General features: G+C 39.7%; 1 protein-coding gene across 2 annotated transcripts in view; it reads right to left on the bottom strand.

The window, feature by feature from the left end:
• Positions 1-15,164, bottom strand: part of PREPL (prolyl endopeptidase like) — a 405,224-nt gene that overhangs the window by 301,547 nt on the left and 88,513 nt on the right. The window contains exon 2 of one of the 2 annotated variants that reach the window (XM_085612773.1): positions 12,954-13,215. The exons of the other annotated variant lie outside the window; for it this stretch is intronic. Coding sequence (XP_085468899.1) covers positions 12,954-13,215 — 262 coding nt within the window. The remainder of the gene's footprint in view (positions 1-12,953; positions 13,216-15,164) is intronic. 2 annotated transcript variants of the gene reach the window in all.

The raw sequence follows: 15,164 nt of genomic DNA, 5'->3' as shown, positions 1-15,164 counted from the left end.
CCACTGTGTAAACACGCCCTGTGTCCGTTTTTAGTTGGGAGATTAAGTTCATTTGAATCCTGAGGGTCCCTAGGGTCCAACTAGCCCACTAGGTACCTCCAGTAAGTGCCACAGAGCTGCGTTGCAGAGAGGTGTAAAAAGTGGCACGGCCTGGACCACCTCTCTGCAATGAAGCTCAGTGGCGCATACTGGAAGCACTTGGTGGGCTAGTTAGCCCCCAGGGGCCCTCAGTATTGAAGGGAAATTATATCCCCAATTTAAAACGTGCCATAGTGCGTCTTTGCACACGTCACCTCAGGCCCCGTCCCCTCCCTTCACCACTGTGTAAACGCGCCCTGTGGCTGTTCTAAGTTGAGAGATTAAGTCCCCTTGAATCCTAAGGGTCCCTAGGGTCAAACTAGACCACTAGGTACCTCCAGTAAGCGCCACAGAGCTGCGTTGCAGAGAGGTGTAAAAAGGGGCTTGGCCTCAGAACACCTGTCTGCAGCGCAGCTCCCTGGCGCATACTGGAGATGCCTGTTGGGCTAGTTGGCCCTCAGAGACCCTCAGTATTGAAGAGGAATTAATTCCCCAACTTACAACTCACCAGGGGGCGCATTTGCAGAGTGCTGCAAGGAGGGGGCGTCGCCTCCGGCACGATGCCAGTCTTTTATTTAACTCACCTCATATATATTCATTATCTGGGATATTTACCGAAACGCAGAGGGAAACTGAACAAATCTGTAAGGGAGTTCTTCACATGTTATGGTTTTCTCACTGTACGCGATAGATCATGGGGTTCATTTTCCCCCAAAAGAAGGTTGAGAAATATTACATAAATCTCGCGCGAGAGTCTCTGGAGGAGGAAGGCGCTTCAAACATTTCAGAAGGAGCATCTATGGCAGTCTGCACCGAAGCAGCCCTGTCTTGCTTGCGATCTGGCAAAGGAGAGCATCAACAAAACAGAGGCAAAGACTGGCCTTGTCCACGGGCAGAGCAACGGACAGGACATTTTGAATGAGGAGGTAGCTCTTATGATTGGCAAGATATTGTTACTAATGAACGCAGTAGCTATGATCAGGGAAGAATGGACTCCAGTACTGATTGCTATCTATCATGTTCTCAATGTTTCTATTAATTAAATGTATTAATTTCATTTTCCCCACCATAATGCTTATAACCGCAATTATGCCTTTCCATATATTCTGCAATAAAACAGCGCGTTGACGTCGTAATAAAGCATTATACATAAGTGTGGATTTCTTGTATGTGTGAGTCGTAAGGGGAAAGGTTTTCCAGCAACCAACAAAAATTAGATGTATTGCTGACAATCTCTGGCAGGATTTATAATTGCCCAATGTATCTATCCAGGTAAATTGTGGAAAATGGGTAAGCCGCAGCCTTCCTGGTCCTTACACTCTGGTAAGTTTTGTGCTTGCCTGAGGGCCGAGGAGATTCTACCGGGATGCGATGCGATCATAAGATGACTTGTAAAAACGTACCCCGGAGATATATTACCTACTGGCGGTCGCCAGTAGGTAGTTATAGTTAGGACCTATTTTCCATAGGAAATCCGCAACATTCTATTCCCAATAAGTCTGGCACCGGTTGACGAATCCTCGCAAAATTTTCCAAACTTTTGGCCAGCTCCGCTCCGCTCCTACCCTGAAAGTTTGTGGTGATTCGTCAAGCGGGGGCCAAGAAAAAAGGGGGGTCCCAAACACGTTTTCTCCATGCAATTTCCCATAGGATCTGTTGTCGCAGCTACAGCCCGAACCGCTGAACGGAATGACACCAAATTTGGCAAAGAGGTAGTCCTCAGTTCAGACTCGTGCCTTTTGCATAAATGGTGTGAATCCGTTCAGTAGTTCCTGAGAAAATTAGAGTTAAAAGTACATAAATATCTTTGGCCGCGGAGTATCCGCGGACCGTACACGCACCGTACGCGCACCCTCCCCGAACCGAGCGCGCACCCTCCCGATCGCGCGCTGAATGCTAATTGGCTGTCGAGTGTCTCTCTACATTCGAAACCAGGAACTGTTGGCGGCCATTTTCTGCCTCGGTAGAAGCGAGGCTGAAGAAGCAAGGGGAATAAGTGTGTAAAACATATAAAGGGGGCAGAGTGGAAATACTCTGTCCCTCTAGAGGTGCTTAGGGGGTCCCAGAAGGACCCCCTGGGGCCCCCTTTTTTTTTTTTTTTAAGCGGCGAAATGCGCGCACAGTGCGAGCATCCTATCGCGTTGGGTACGCGGATCCACGGAATTCTTTTTAAAAAAGACAAGAAATCATTGGTTGTATGACTACTTTGTACACTGAAAGGTAGGGTGTATATTTCTGTTTTTTAAAGGTATGAATATTATTGGTTAACAAAAACAGATTGTAAGGAACATTATATATAATTAGCTGATATGTTGAAATGTGAAGCACACTTCCTCTCTTGTGTAGGAACATTGTGTGCTGAACTTCTGACCTGTGTGCTTAGTGCAGTGTTCCATGACCTGTTTCTATGGTAACAGGCAGAAGGCAGATTGGGGGAAGGGTTGAAATGTCTTTCAGTTGGAAAGGGTTGAAATGTTTAACCAATAGAAATGTGTGTTTGCTTTTGAGTTTATGTGTGAAGGATTGTGATTTGATGTTTACATGTATAGGTGTGGAAAATGAAAGGGAAACTTTTCCATTCTTTGTTTTTGCTGAGAGGTGCACAGTGCAGAGATTCTGTAAAATAAAATATGGTGAGTGACTGATATACTTCTTAATCTACAAAAGAACTTGAAAGATGAGTTATTTAATTGTGAGGGGATGTATGTGGACTATTTTGATTTTAATCAGACTAATGTATTTCTCCTGCTAAAGTGTAGGGAGTACTTTTTTTCTCTACAATCGTATTGACAGTGTGTGTGCATGTAGAAACCATTCTGTGATAAGCATTTGTGTTTTTCATGTGTTTGCAGACAGATAACTGTGCTGTTTTTATATTTTGGTAGAATTAGAAACCAGTCATTGTTTATGAATTTGTGAAATGAGTTATGTTATGTTTCTATACTAAAATGTAGTACTACTTCTAGATGAAGAAATGTGTTTTGTTATAGTGCAAGGGATAGTGTTGTTTGTCTAGAATCACACAGTGAGTCTGTGTGCATTTGGGAACCACTGTGAGAGAAGCATTTGGTAACATTGTGTATTTGCTGACAGATAACTGTTTTAACCTGTCATGTTGTGAAGTTTTAGTAGCATTAGAAGACAGTTATGGCTTATGATTTGATTAAATGAGTCAGGTTTTGACAGAAAAGTGCAGTCCTGAAATATGCAGATTGTGTGCAGTTCCCTTACCATTTGCACTGTAGTGAATGAGTTTTGGTAAACTCCTAGGGATAGTGGTGCTTGTCTAGAATCACAGTGTGAGTTAGTGTGTATTTGGGATCAGTGTGAGAGAAGCATTTGGTAACATCATGTATTTGCTGACAGATAACTTTTTTAAAACCTGTCATGTTGTGAAGTTTTAGTAGCATTAGAATCCAGTCTTTGCTTATGCGTTGATTAAATGAGTCATGCTTTGACACTGATGTGCTGTACTTAAATATGTAGATTGTGTTCAATACCATTAACTCTTCTAGACTAGTGAATGAGTTTTGGTAAGCTCCTAGGATAGTGTTGATTGTCTAAAATCACACTGTGAGTCTGTGTGCATTTGGGTAAGGATTGTGAGAGAAGCATTTGGTAACATCGTGTATTTGCTGACAGATAACTGTTTTAAAACCGGTCATGTTGTCAAGTTTTAGTAGCATTAGAAGCCAGTCTTTGCTTATGCTTTGATTAAATGAGTCAGGCTTTGACACAAAAGTGCAGTCCTGAAATATGAAGATTGTGTGCAGTTCCCTTACCACTTCCACAGTAGTGAATGATTTTTGGTAAACTCCTAGGTATAGTGGTTGTTGTCTAGAATCACACTGCGAGTCTGTGTGCATTTGGGAACCACTGTGAGAGAAGCATTTGGTAACATCGTGTATTTTTTTGCAGATAACTCTTATAAAACCTGTCATGTTGACAAGTTTTAGTAGCATTAGAAGCTAGTCTTTGCTTATGCATTGATAAAATGAGTCAGGGTTTGACACTAAGGTCCACAGACTACATGGACCGGTCGATCCACTGGGGTAGGGGGTTAACTTCCTGATTCAACCTGATAACTGACACTAGATTTCAGTGTCGACGGCGACCGGTACCACTATGGCCCGGCACGGACTCAACGAGGGTTAATACTTGCTAATCTTTGTTGAAACCAAGGTACCCCCACATTTTTTAGGGTGCTGTAAAGGTGGCCGCTTCTCACTGGTTGGGTTGGGTGACCACCACCAAAAAATGTGTAGGTAGTACAAAACAAGGTCCTGAGCAATTGCCATCAAATTTGATAACTAGGCAAGAAACATGTCAACCTCTTTTTAAGCGTATCAAAGCACAACATAAGGTAAGGATACGCGATTCATTCATTTTTAATTAGGGAAGTAGCCAACCTCATTAAAATATTTTAGATTGGACTATTTTTCTCTATTTTAACATCACTTTACACTTCACTTTCACCTACACTAGGACCCTTACTCGCACTTCACCTATCGGCTCTGGAATAAAGATCTCCGTTAAGTAGGCCCCATCACGGGTGCCTGATCGGGCATTGCAGCGCCGGCCCGTGTAGGAGCAGACCCGATGATGAAGCAAGACACCTACTTGCCAGGTGTGTGAGGGTCTTTTTCCAAAAAAGGAGAACGCTCTCCTATGTTTGATTGGATTCAACCATACAGTTATTACTTGTCATTTTTACTCTCTGATAGGAACTTCATACTTAATGTTCTAACTAAGGTGCAGTACCATGTACTATTCTGTTCACTGTGGCAGAACTGAAAATTTAAAAGTTTTACCTAGGCACTGTCCTAGAAGTAGTCTGATTATTTAGTCAGTTTCTAAGTACCAAATAGATTGCTTCAAATGTCTATGCAGTATGCATGTAGTGTTCTAACATACTATACACTTGTCTTTTACACCTTCAATTCCCTAGTCAGTATCCATACACTTCCAGGAAATACACTGTCACTCCCTTTGCAGTCCTCTAGAGACCCATTCAACAGCATGTACTAATCCATTCACTGTGGCAAAACCCAAACACTTATAAATTCACCAAGACACTCTCTTTCCAGTACTCTAATGATTCAGTCACTGCCTAAGTATTCATGCACTGAGCCAGGTCTTAGCACATGGACTTCTTCAAACCCCTATCCACTATGCATGCAGTCCTCTAACCACCTACACACTTGTCTTTCACACCTTCAATTCCCCAGTCAGTATCCATTCACTTCCAGCAAACACCCTGTCACTCCCGTTGCACTCCTCTAGTGACCCATTCAGCATCATCTACTAATCCATTCACTGTGCCAAACCCTAATAAATTCACCCATGCACTCTCCTTGCAGTACTCTAATCATGCAGTCAGTACCCAAGTACTCATCCAGTGACCCAGGCCTTAGTATATGGACTGCTTCAAACCCCTATCCACTATGCATGAAGTCCTCTAACCACCTACACAATTGTCTTTCACACCTTCAATTCCCTAGTCAGTATCCATACACTTCCAGAAAACACCCTGTCACTCCCTTTGCAGCCTTCTAGTGACCCATTCAGCATCATGTACTAATACATTCACTGTGCGAAAACTCAAACACTTAAAAATTCACCAAGATATTATCTTTGCAGTACTCTAATCATTCAGTCAGTGCCTAAGTATTCATGCACTGAGCCAGGCCTTAGCACATGGACTGCTTGAAACCCCTATGCACTATGCATGCAGTCTTCTAACCACCTAGACACTTGTCTTTCACACTTTCAATTTCCTAGTCAGTATCCATAGTCCAGCAAACATCTTGTCACTGCCTTTGCACTCCTCTAGTGACCCATTCAGTACCAAGTACTAATCCATTCTCTGTGCGAAATGCCTAGCACTTATAAATTCACCTAGGCACTCTCCTTGCAATACTCTAATCATTCAGTCAGTACCCAAGTAGTCGTGCAGTGAGCCAGGCCTTAGCACATGGACTGCTTTAAATGCCTATGCAGTATGGATGCAGTCCTCTAATCACCTATACAGTTGTGTTTCACACCTTCAATTCCCTAGTTAGTATTCATACTCTTCTAGCAAACACCCTGTTACTCACCCAGTGTGTCTCCTTATAGTACTGTAATCATTTAGTCAGTTAGCATGTAGAGTTTTAGTGAGGTAGGCTTTAGGGCAAGAAATGCTTCAAAGTAGTATGCACTATGCATGTATTGTTTTAACCATCGTCACACTTGTGGTTCAGGGAGATAGTTTCTTAGTCAGTATTTATATAAAATGTGTTTGTACAGTAATGGAATAGTATAATTTTGAAAGTTATTAATATACATTTATTTGTGATTCTTTTTTACAGATACAGAACAGGAGTGTTTCTCATCTGTTTGCACTCTTCTCGTGCAAGATTGTTTGGATGAAGGGTCCTTAGGTGTTTCATCATACTTGCTGTGCCGCATGAGTATTTTTTGTTAGGATCCCCTCGTAACAGAACTCTTTTGAAAATCTTGTGCATGAGAAAGGTGGTATTGGTCTTTGTTTGGCCCTCGAGAAAAGTAGAAAATGTCCACATCACTGGAGGAAAACGTTGTGGGCGTGGTGCATCCTCCAAAAATTCAACTTTAGATTTGGTAAATATTTTATAGCGACATCATTTACAGTTTTTGTAAGTTAAAGTTAAAAGATTTTGTTAGCTGTGTGCATTTTATATTTCTGTGATTTGTATTTTGAGAATGGCATGTTGTTTTTTTTTTAACAATCTTTGAGATTGTGTTTTTTTTGCCCGCTGTTAAGTGATGAGTACGATTGAAATCACTATTTTTAGGGAAATTTAATATATTCTGAGAACAGCAAAAAAGGCAAAAAAATTACTTTTTGGGAATTATGCTGTGTTGTATAAAATGTATTATTACAGGTTATAATTTTTTTTCCTTTTCTTTCACAGATCCAAATTTTAAAATAAGCAATTTATATGAATTTATATTTGAATGAAAAACAGAAAAAAATGTATACCATTTTTTATTCCTATTACTGTGAAGGTAAGTTTAACTAAGTCTCAATATGCAGAATGAAGAGGCCTGCAAGAAGCTACAAAGTTGAAACACGTTTCTAAAAACACTCTGTTTATGTAGTTTTGAAATCTGACCATAATCAGATATCATGTGACCTGCAAAAAAAGAGATTTGAGGGGTTCATAATATTTCACCTTTTTAGCTGTTGAAGGACCGCAATCATTTCAATCATTCTTCTTTGAACATCTTTGCAGACAAAACTCTGTGCTTACCTTCTATCATTCGCAAGGAAATTTAAAAATGGAAATATGTCACTTTTTATAACATAGTTATTGTGCAAGATACTCTTTTATATTTAAAAAGAGAGGAAAAGGCACTCTGTGCACTTTTTACACTCCATGTAAATATAACCTCATCATGCACACCACTTTGTGCTGAAAGGGTGTTCTATAAGTGTTGTTGTGCATGATTGCACTTAATACTCCTAGAACAAGACACATGTCTAGATTTATCAGAAATCATGAATCTCGATATGTGTGCGAATGCTGCACCATTCTAAAATTGGTGTAGGAAAGCACAACAAGGAGAATTGTTTTAATTTCTCCACATTTTTATATCTTCAATGCATGCTGAAATGTTCAGCATACATTGAAGAAGAAAAATGCAGTTTCTCATTGTTTTTGTGCAGGAAGGTGTGTCTTCCTGCAGAAAAACAAACAGCACATGACACAGATATCCTTGCACTATGGTGCAAGGGTGCCTGTGTCACCACATGGCTGCAGTTTAAGCAGCCGTGCAGAGAGAAGCATAGATTTGCAACATATTTATGTACATATGTTGCATCCCTGTGCTTCGGAAGTACTACAGCACACTGCAGTTAAAGAGGTTACTGTGTGATGCTGCAGCACTTCCTCATAGTTCTGCAGTTAAACATTCACCATATGCTACTAATGCATTCATTTAGTCAATTACATAATACACATGCATTCATCTAAACTAACACTAACAAAGAAATTTAGCTCTTTTTTTAAACCAGGAAAGTTAGTTCTTACAAGAACTTTTTTTTTTCTTTTTTCTTCTTTTATAATTTTTTGGGGGTTTTCTGAACAATTTTTACATTTTTTGGGTTTTTCTGCAAAAAAAACAAATCTAAAAAAAAACAGGAGAAACCAAACAATGAACTTCAGGGAACAATAAAAATAAAAAAATAAACTAGCAAATGTGACTTTCTTGCCGGCGGCAGATCAGATCGATCGACTGCTCACCATAGCACAAAGTCTTATTGCAGTTAGTGCAGAGCACTTTTAAAAATTGAAATTGAGGACGGATGTCCAAGGTTTGGGCTGATGGATGCACTCTTGATGTGCTCGGCTGCGATGAGGTGGATGGCGCAGGAGCAGGAGTGTTTCTCATCCGTCGGGACTCTTCTCGTGCATGATTGTTCGGATGAAGGGTCCTCATGTGCTTCATCATACTTGCCGTGCCGCAAGAGTATTTCTTGTTAGGATCCCCTCTCGTTGGACTCTTTTGCAAATCTTGCACGTGACCAAGGTGGCATTGGTCTTATTCTGCCCCTCGGGAAAAGTAAAAAATTTCCACACCACTGAAGAAAAACGTTTTTTGGGTGGTGCCTCCGGCAAAAATTCATCCTCAGAAGTATGAGGTGATGCAGGTGATGCCTGCTGCCCTGAAGCCATTTTTGGTTGAAAAAAGTTAGAGCTAAGTGTAAACTAAGTCTGAAAAATCTTCTTCTCTCCAAAGAGATGGTGCTCTAAAGAAGGTCAAAGAAGAATGATTGAAATGGGTGGGGTCTTTCAATAGTTAGAAGAGGAAGTGTAATGAACCAATCAAATCTCTTTTTTTGCAGGTCACATGGGATCCGCGCACCCTGCACTTACGCAGCATGCACCCAACGCGCATCCGCGAAATTCAATTAAAAAGAAATCTAGGATTAGATGTAAAAATATATTAGTTTTAAGACTAGTTTAGAGTTTGCCTTCAATTAATATTCACATGACATACATATATATATGTTTTTTTAAATGTTAAATATTTCGCGGCATCCGCGCACCCACCGCGTCATAGACGCAGATGACGCATCGCGGAAGCGCGTAAACGTCGCGTTACGTACATCGAACGTGTCGCGTATAGGCTGGGAGTCGCGTACCTGTCACATTGCGATCACGCACTAAACACGTACCCAACTCGTACCATGCGCGGATGCTATCACGTAGGGATCGAGAACGGTGCGCATAGGGTGCGCGGATCCAAAAACATTGAAAAATATATATAAAATACAGTTTTGAACATATAGTTAAAAAAATATTTTGAAAAATATAAAAAAATATGTTTGCAAAACCCATTAAGTTCAAATAACATTTTTTAATTTTTAAAAGAATTAATTGAAAACATAAGTTTACAAAATGGTGATAAAAAAGTATTTTAAAAAAAAGATAAATTGACACACTGAATTTGAAAAGTATAGAAATCCAATCAAAATCATTCAACATGATATCTTCAGAGATAAGTAATAGATAGGAATTAGCATTTAAAAAACCTTTGAAATTCACTGAAAAAACCATAGGTTTCATGCACGTTAAAGTTAGGAATTGGCATTTAAAAAACCTTTGAAATTCACTGAAAAAACCAAAGGTTTCAGGGGCGTTATAGTTAGGAATTGGCATTTAAAAAACCTTAGAAATTCACTAAAAAAACCATAGGTTTCAGGGGCGTTATAGTTAGCTGGACATTTCCCTCATACAAAACCCTAAAAATTCCCCCTTTATAGTTAGTTCAGCTAACTATAACTCGCGCCCCCGCAATGCACTGCTGATGACGTCACATATTACATCACTCATGACATGGTCAGTGACATCACTGATGATATCACTGATGACATCTCAAATGACATCACTGATCCCCTTTGAGTTACATTGAAAAAGAGGAGATTGTAGACTGGAGACAGATCAAATAAAACCCATTTGAGCTTAAAAACATTGGACGTTTCCTGGCTGAAACAGGTCTGTTGGCATGTATGGTTGTACTACCACTGCCTCTTCCTTCTGCCCACAATGGTCTATTATATTGCCACAGCCTCTCTTGCCAGTCCTGTATTGTTGGTTTGTTGCCCCTACCCCCCTTTCCACGGCCCTCCATAGTCTGTTGTGCTGCCACTGCCCTTCCTGCCTGCCCAGTGTGGTCACATTGTTGCCTCTGCACTCTCCTACCTGCCTTCAATTTTCAGAGTCCGTGCCCCTGGCCTCTGCCTCTCAACAGTATCCCAATGAACAACTAGATTGCTAACATTCTATACTTATTACAAAAGTGTGGAACGCCTGACATCATCTTGATGTAATCAAAACTGTAATACCTAGAGCATTTCCTTTAGAAATTACATATATGAGAGCGTCTTATTTGCATCAAAATTATGGTTAGTGCTCTAAAAAACTAAAATTAGGACATATTTTCGTAGTTTTCAAATAGCGACAAAGAACTTTTAAATTATTTGTACTCTATGTTTTTTTATCCAGCTGACCACTTGATTAAATGTTGCACCTAGGGGAGAGGATGTGGTGTTAATTCCAGAGCTGCAGACTTTGCAACTGGGGAACCAGGTTGGAGTTTCTGCTTCAGCTTAACATTCTGTGATTCGGGTCAAATCACTTAATCTCCCCATGTCTACAACCAAAATACATTTGATCTTGTGTGATGTAACCAATGCTCGTGTAAAGCACTCCAATACCTGACAAGTCTGCACTATATAAAACTGCAAATACACAAAAAATAAGTGTTTTGCACACTTCTGTCATTGGGCTACATGTGGGCTACATCTGGGTGATATTTGTGCTGCATTTGGGCTCTTTTGTCTCTGGTGGCCATCTTGGGAGATTTATTTGTTATGAAGTTACCTAATTTCCTCATTTACTGCAGTCTCCTCAGTAGGAAATGCTTTCAGTATTTTTAGTTGCTCATTAGATCACTGTAGTAAAGCTACTGCTCACCACGGAAGTCTGCTGCTGGTATTAAAAGTGCATGTTTCAGTCTGCATATCAGAATGTTTTAATGAAATAGAAGAGGATTTGAGAAGTCACTCAAAATGTGCCCTAATTTTTCTTTCTGCAGCACTAATCATAATTTCTATGGCAAAATAAACCCCCTCATTTTGTTCCTTTGTAAATTAAATGTTTTAAGTGTTACCACTTTATTCCAATCAAGATGGCTTCAGGTGTGCCATACTTTTGTCATAAGTAAGACTGTTAGGGCTCTAGTTGTTCGTTAGAACACTCTGGGACATTCTGTCATTGGGCTATTCTTGGGCTACATCTGGGTGATATTTGGGCTACATTTGGGCTCTTTTGTCTCTGGTGGCCATTTTGGGAGACTTATTTTTTATGAAGTTTCCTAATTTCCTCATTTACTACAGTCTCCTCGGTAGGAAATACTTTCAGTTTTTTACTTTGATTCCATCAAGAAGGCATTCAGATGTGTCACACATTTGCCATAAATTCAGAATGTTAGCACTCTAGTTGCTTATTAGATCACTGTAGTAAAGCTACTGCTCACCAGGGAAGTCTTCTGCTGGTATTGAAAGTGCATGTTTCAGTCTGCATGTCAGAATTTTTTAATGAAATAGAAGAGGATTTGAGAAGTCACTCAAAATGTGCCCTAATTTTTCTTTCTGCAGCACTAATCATACTTTCTATGGCAAAATAAACCCCCTCATTTTGTTCCTTTTTAAATTAAATGTTTTAAAAATTACCACTTTATTCCAATCAAGATGGCTTCAGGTGTGCAATTCGTTTGTCATAAGTAGGACTGTTAGCGCTCTAGTTGTTCTTTAGAACACTCTGGGAAGCTGCAGTAGAACACAAAGGAATCAACTGACAGTCTCTGCCCTTGTTGGATGTACATGTTTTACTGAGAATGTCAGACTTCATTCTCACATGACTGAGAAAGATAATGTGAATTTACAGAAAATATGCTCTCAGTTTAGCTTATAGATCACCTTCCAAACCTCTGTGGGAAAAGCATGAGAAAATAGTTTTCTCTCAAACATGATTCATGATATCACAGAAGAAGGCTTTTCCAGATCGTAAAATCACCTTAGAACACACCACAATTCCTAAAATGAGTATGATACCATCAACAAATAATTTCTAATGTAACTAAAGTCTTAAAACCTTCTATTAACTGCAATGCTTTTTAATGAGGTGCTATCATGTACATTGGTCCCAAGATGGCTGCCAACACTTCTTGGATGAAGTTCTGACAGCCAATCAGATCTCACGATGAGATGTGTGGTTAGGCTCCGCCCAGATATATCTATCTTTTTAACTCTAATTTTCTCAGGAACTACTGAACGGATTTACACCATTTAAGCAAAAGGCACGAGTCTGAACTGAGGACTACCTCTTTGCCAAATTTGGTGTAATTCCATTCAGCAGTTCGGGCTGTAGCTGCGTCAACAGGTCCTATGGGAAAATGCATGGGGAAAACGCGTTTTGGGACCCCCCTTTTTTCTTGGCCCCCTCTTGACGAATCACCGTGAAATAGGATAGGAGCGGACCGGAGCTGGCCAAAAGTTTGGAAAATTTCGTGAAGATTCGTCAATCGGCGCCAACGTTATTCCAAATAGAATGTTGCGGATTTCCTATAGAAAATAGGTCCTAACTATAACTACCTACTGGCGACTGCCAGTAGGTAATATATTTATATCCAGGAACAGTTCTATTATAGGAATTTCCAAGTTAAAAGAACCATGACCTGTGATCAAGCTATTTCTCGAAAATATGTACATAATTAATATTTAACCAGGAAAAGAAGACAGCGGGAAAGTCTATGACCTTGGAAAATAATAACCAATTAATACATACCTGCCATGAGAATGATCTTGTAACTCTGGTATTTGGTGCCACGTCCAAGTGTCTGAGCTTATTTCTGAAAAATATTGGTTTGAACAAAAGTTTGTTTTGAATCACACAGCTGCAAAAATCACTGACTGGTATCGGGATAGTTTTCAATTGTCGAGCATGGATGTGAAGAGTCTGAAGGAAACATTTCATCCTCTGATTCATAATAGTAAGATTCCAACAAGCTGCAAAGAAGAACTCCGTGATTTTCAAATCAGAACTGCCACTGCCATGGTAAAGAAAAAAACAAAAACAACTTTGGGTCAAATTTTCTTTTCGGAATCAACAACAAAATGGAAACAGGTCCTCTTAAAACTAAAACACAAGGCTTATACATTTTAAAAGTTACATTTTATTCACAGATTAAATGATCTAAAATGTTCAAAATGCATTACGTTCTTACTATGACATATATGTAAAAAGTAAAAAAAGTAAAGGGTAAGTAAATAGATTAATACAGTCAGGGTACAAGAGGGGAAATTACTGTTTTGTAAAACCCACACAAAACTTGAGTACTTTTCCCATTCTAATTTACTGGTTAAAGGAAAGGGAACTATGTTTTCCAAATGGGCAGCCATGATTCCCTTTGCATACTTGACTATGGTAGCTTGGGCAGGCTATAAAATGCTTCCTCTACTAGGTGGTACAGGCTTGGCAATCAGGGACAGAATGACACAGAGCTAAACTCTTGTAAGAGACTAGGGTTTTATTTACACTAGAGAAACGTAGGCCAACTAAAACAATAAACCCCAAACAAATACAAAGAATTGTAGCACCTTCTATGTCTGACATATGACCCCAAACAACTTTAAGCCTGTGCTATCCTATAGATGGAGACTTGAGAGGCTTTGGTAGTCCTAGCAAGGTCGAATGAAATTACTCGTTGTATTTCTTAACACAGGAGAGCCCCAGCTATTGAACCAAAGATCAGAGAACAGTACTGCAGCAATGTGTTTCTGTCTGTTTAACAATTCCACCAGCTGCAAAACCTTGCCAGGGCATTACAGCAAAAGGTCAGAGGGCATTAAACTTTGCTGTGGAATTCTGTATCTCCAGAGCCCAAACCCATGACACAATAGCAAATGGGGGGCAACCACCCAAAAAGTGATGCTGTTGCTAGTAAAAGAGGAGTGCTGAGCAGATTCAATGAAGACTGTCTAGAAAAATATTTCCTAGTAGGCCAACACCCTTTTCCCCCATTGGCACACCACACGTCCACCACTAGGGCTGTCATTGCAGTAGATTTCATTTCATGGGGCACAAACTGAGTGGTACAGGCGCTGCTCTTCCCTGCCAGTGAGCATTTTTATTTGACATTTTGCACAATAGGTATATTTGGTAATTTACCACTGAAGGAAAACACACCTTAAATCCCTTTTAGTTGCTCTCCTTTGTCAAAAGAAAGAAGGGGTGTGACAGTTACTAAATTTTGATCACTCGTGTGATTAATTGCATGTGTATTTATCTTCATGAAATACATAACTATAATGTATCCTATATTGAGAACAAGTGCAGAATGCCTATTGCCTGACACTCTAGACGTTTTGTTTGTAGTCAAGGACAAGTTTTCATGTTTGTTTTGTCCACTAGACAAGTAGGACTAACCCCCTACAGCAAAAACACTTTGGCTACAAATATATATATATATTTCTCCAATGATCAGTCCTTAACCTCCATACAGCAATAAGGAAAGCACAAACTCCTCGTTTCTTGTGCGAATAGTCTTTTTATTCTACTCTCTTCGATGTCATGACGTGTTTCGGCCAGGAAAAACTGGCCTTGATCAAATTAAAGACTGTTGAGTGGTGAGTCATTTTTTATAGTTTTTTAATCTTTCTACACCATGTCACGTGTCCCCAAGCATAAAGAAAAGACTATGGATTGACTAAAATGCGAAAAACAATATTACATCTTGTAGTTACGCATACATTGGCAATCAGTGGTATCAACAATCACTTATTACAATAGTACAATGGCATGGGGAAGAAAGTCACGTTTACACAATATTTTCTTCTCGATCTCCACTTCGTCGCATTTCCAGTTCCACCATCGGGGAGATACATATATTACCACGATATTCGTTACATTTGCTCCATTTCTTATCCCACTTCTTAAGACACCCACGATTCATAAATACTTCTTTTTCTGCAATCATACATTTATAAAGTTCTTTTA

The sequence above is a fragment of the Triturus cristatus genome, chromosome 6, assembly GCF_964204655.1.
Source record: "Triturus cristatus chromosome 6, aTriCri1.1, whole genome shotgun sequence".
Lineage (NCBI taxonomy): Eukaryota > Metazoa > Chordata > Amphibia > Caudata > Salamandridae > Triturus > Triturus cristatus.
The sequence above is the reverse complement of the archived record's forward strand: the minus strand, read 5'-3'. Positions and strand labels throughout refer to the sequence as shown.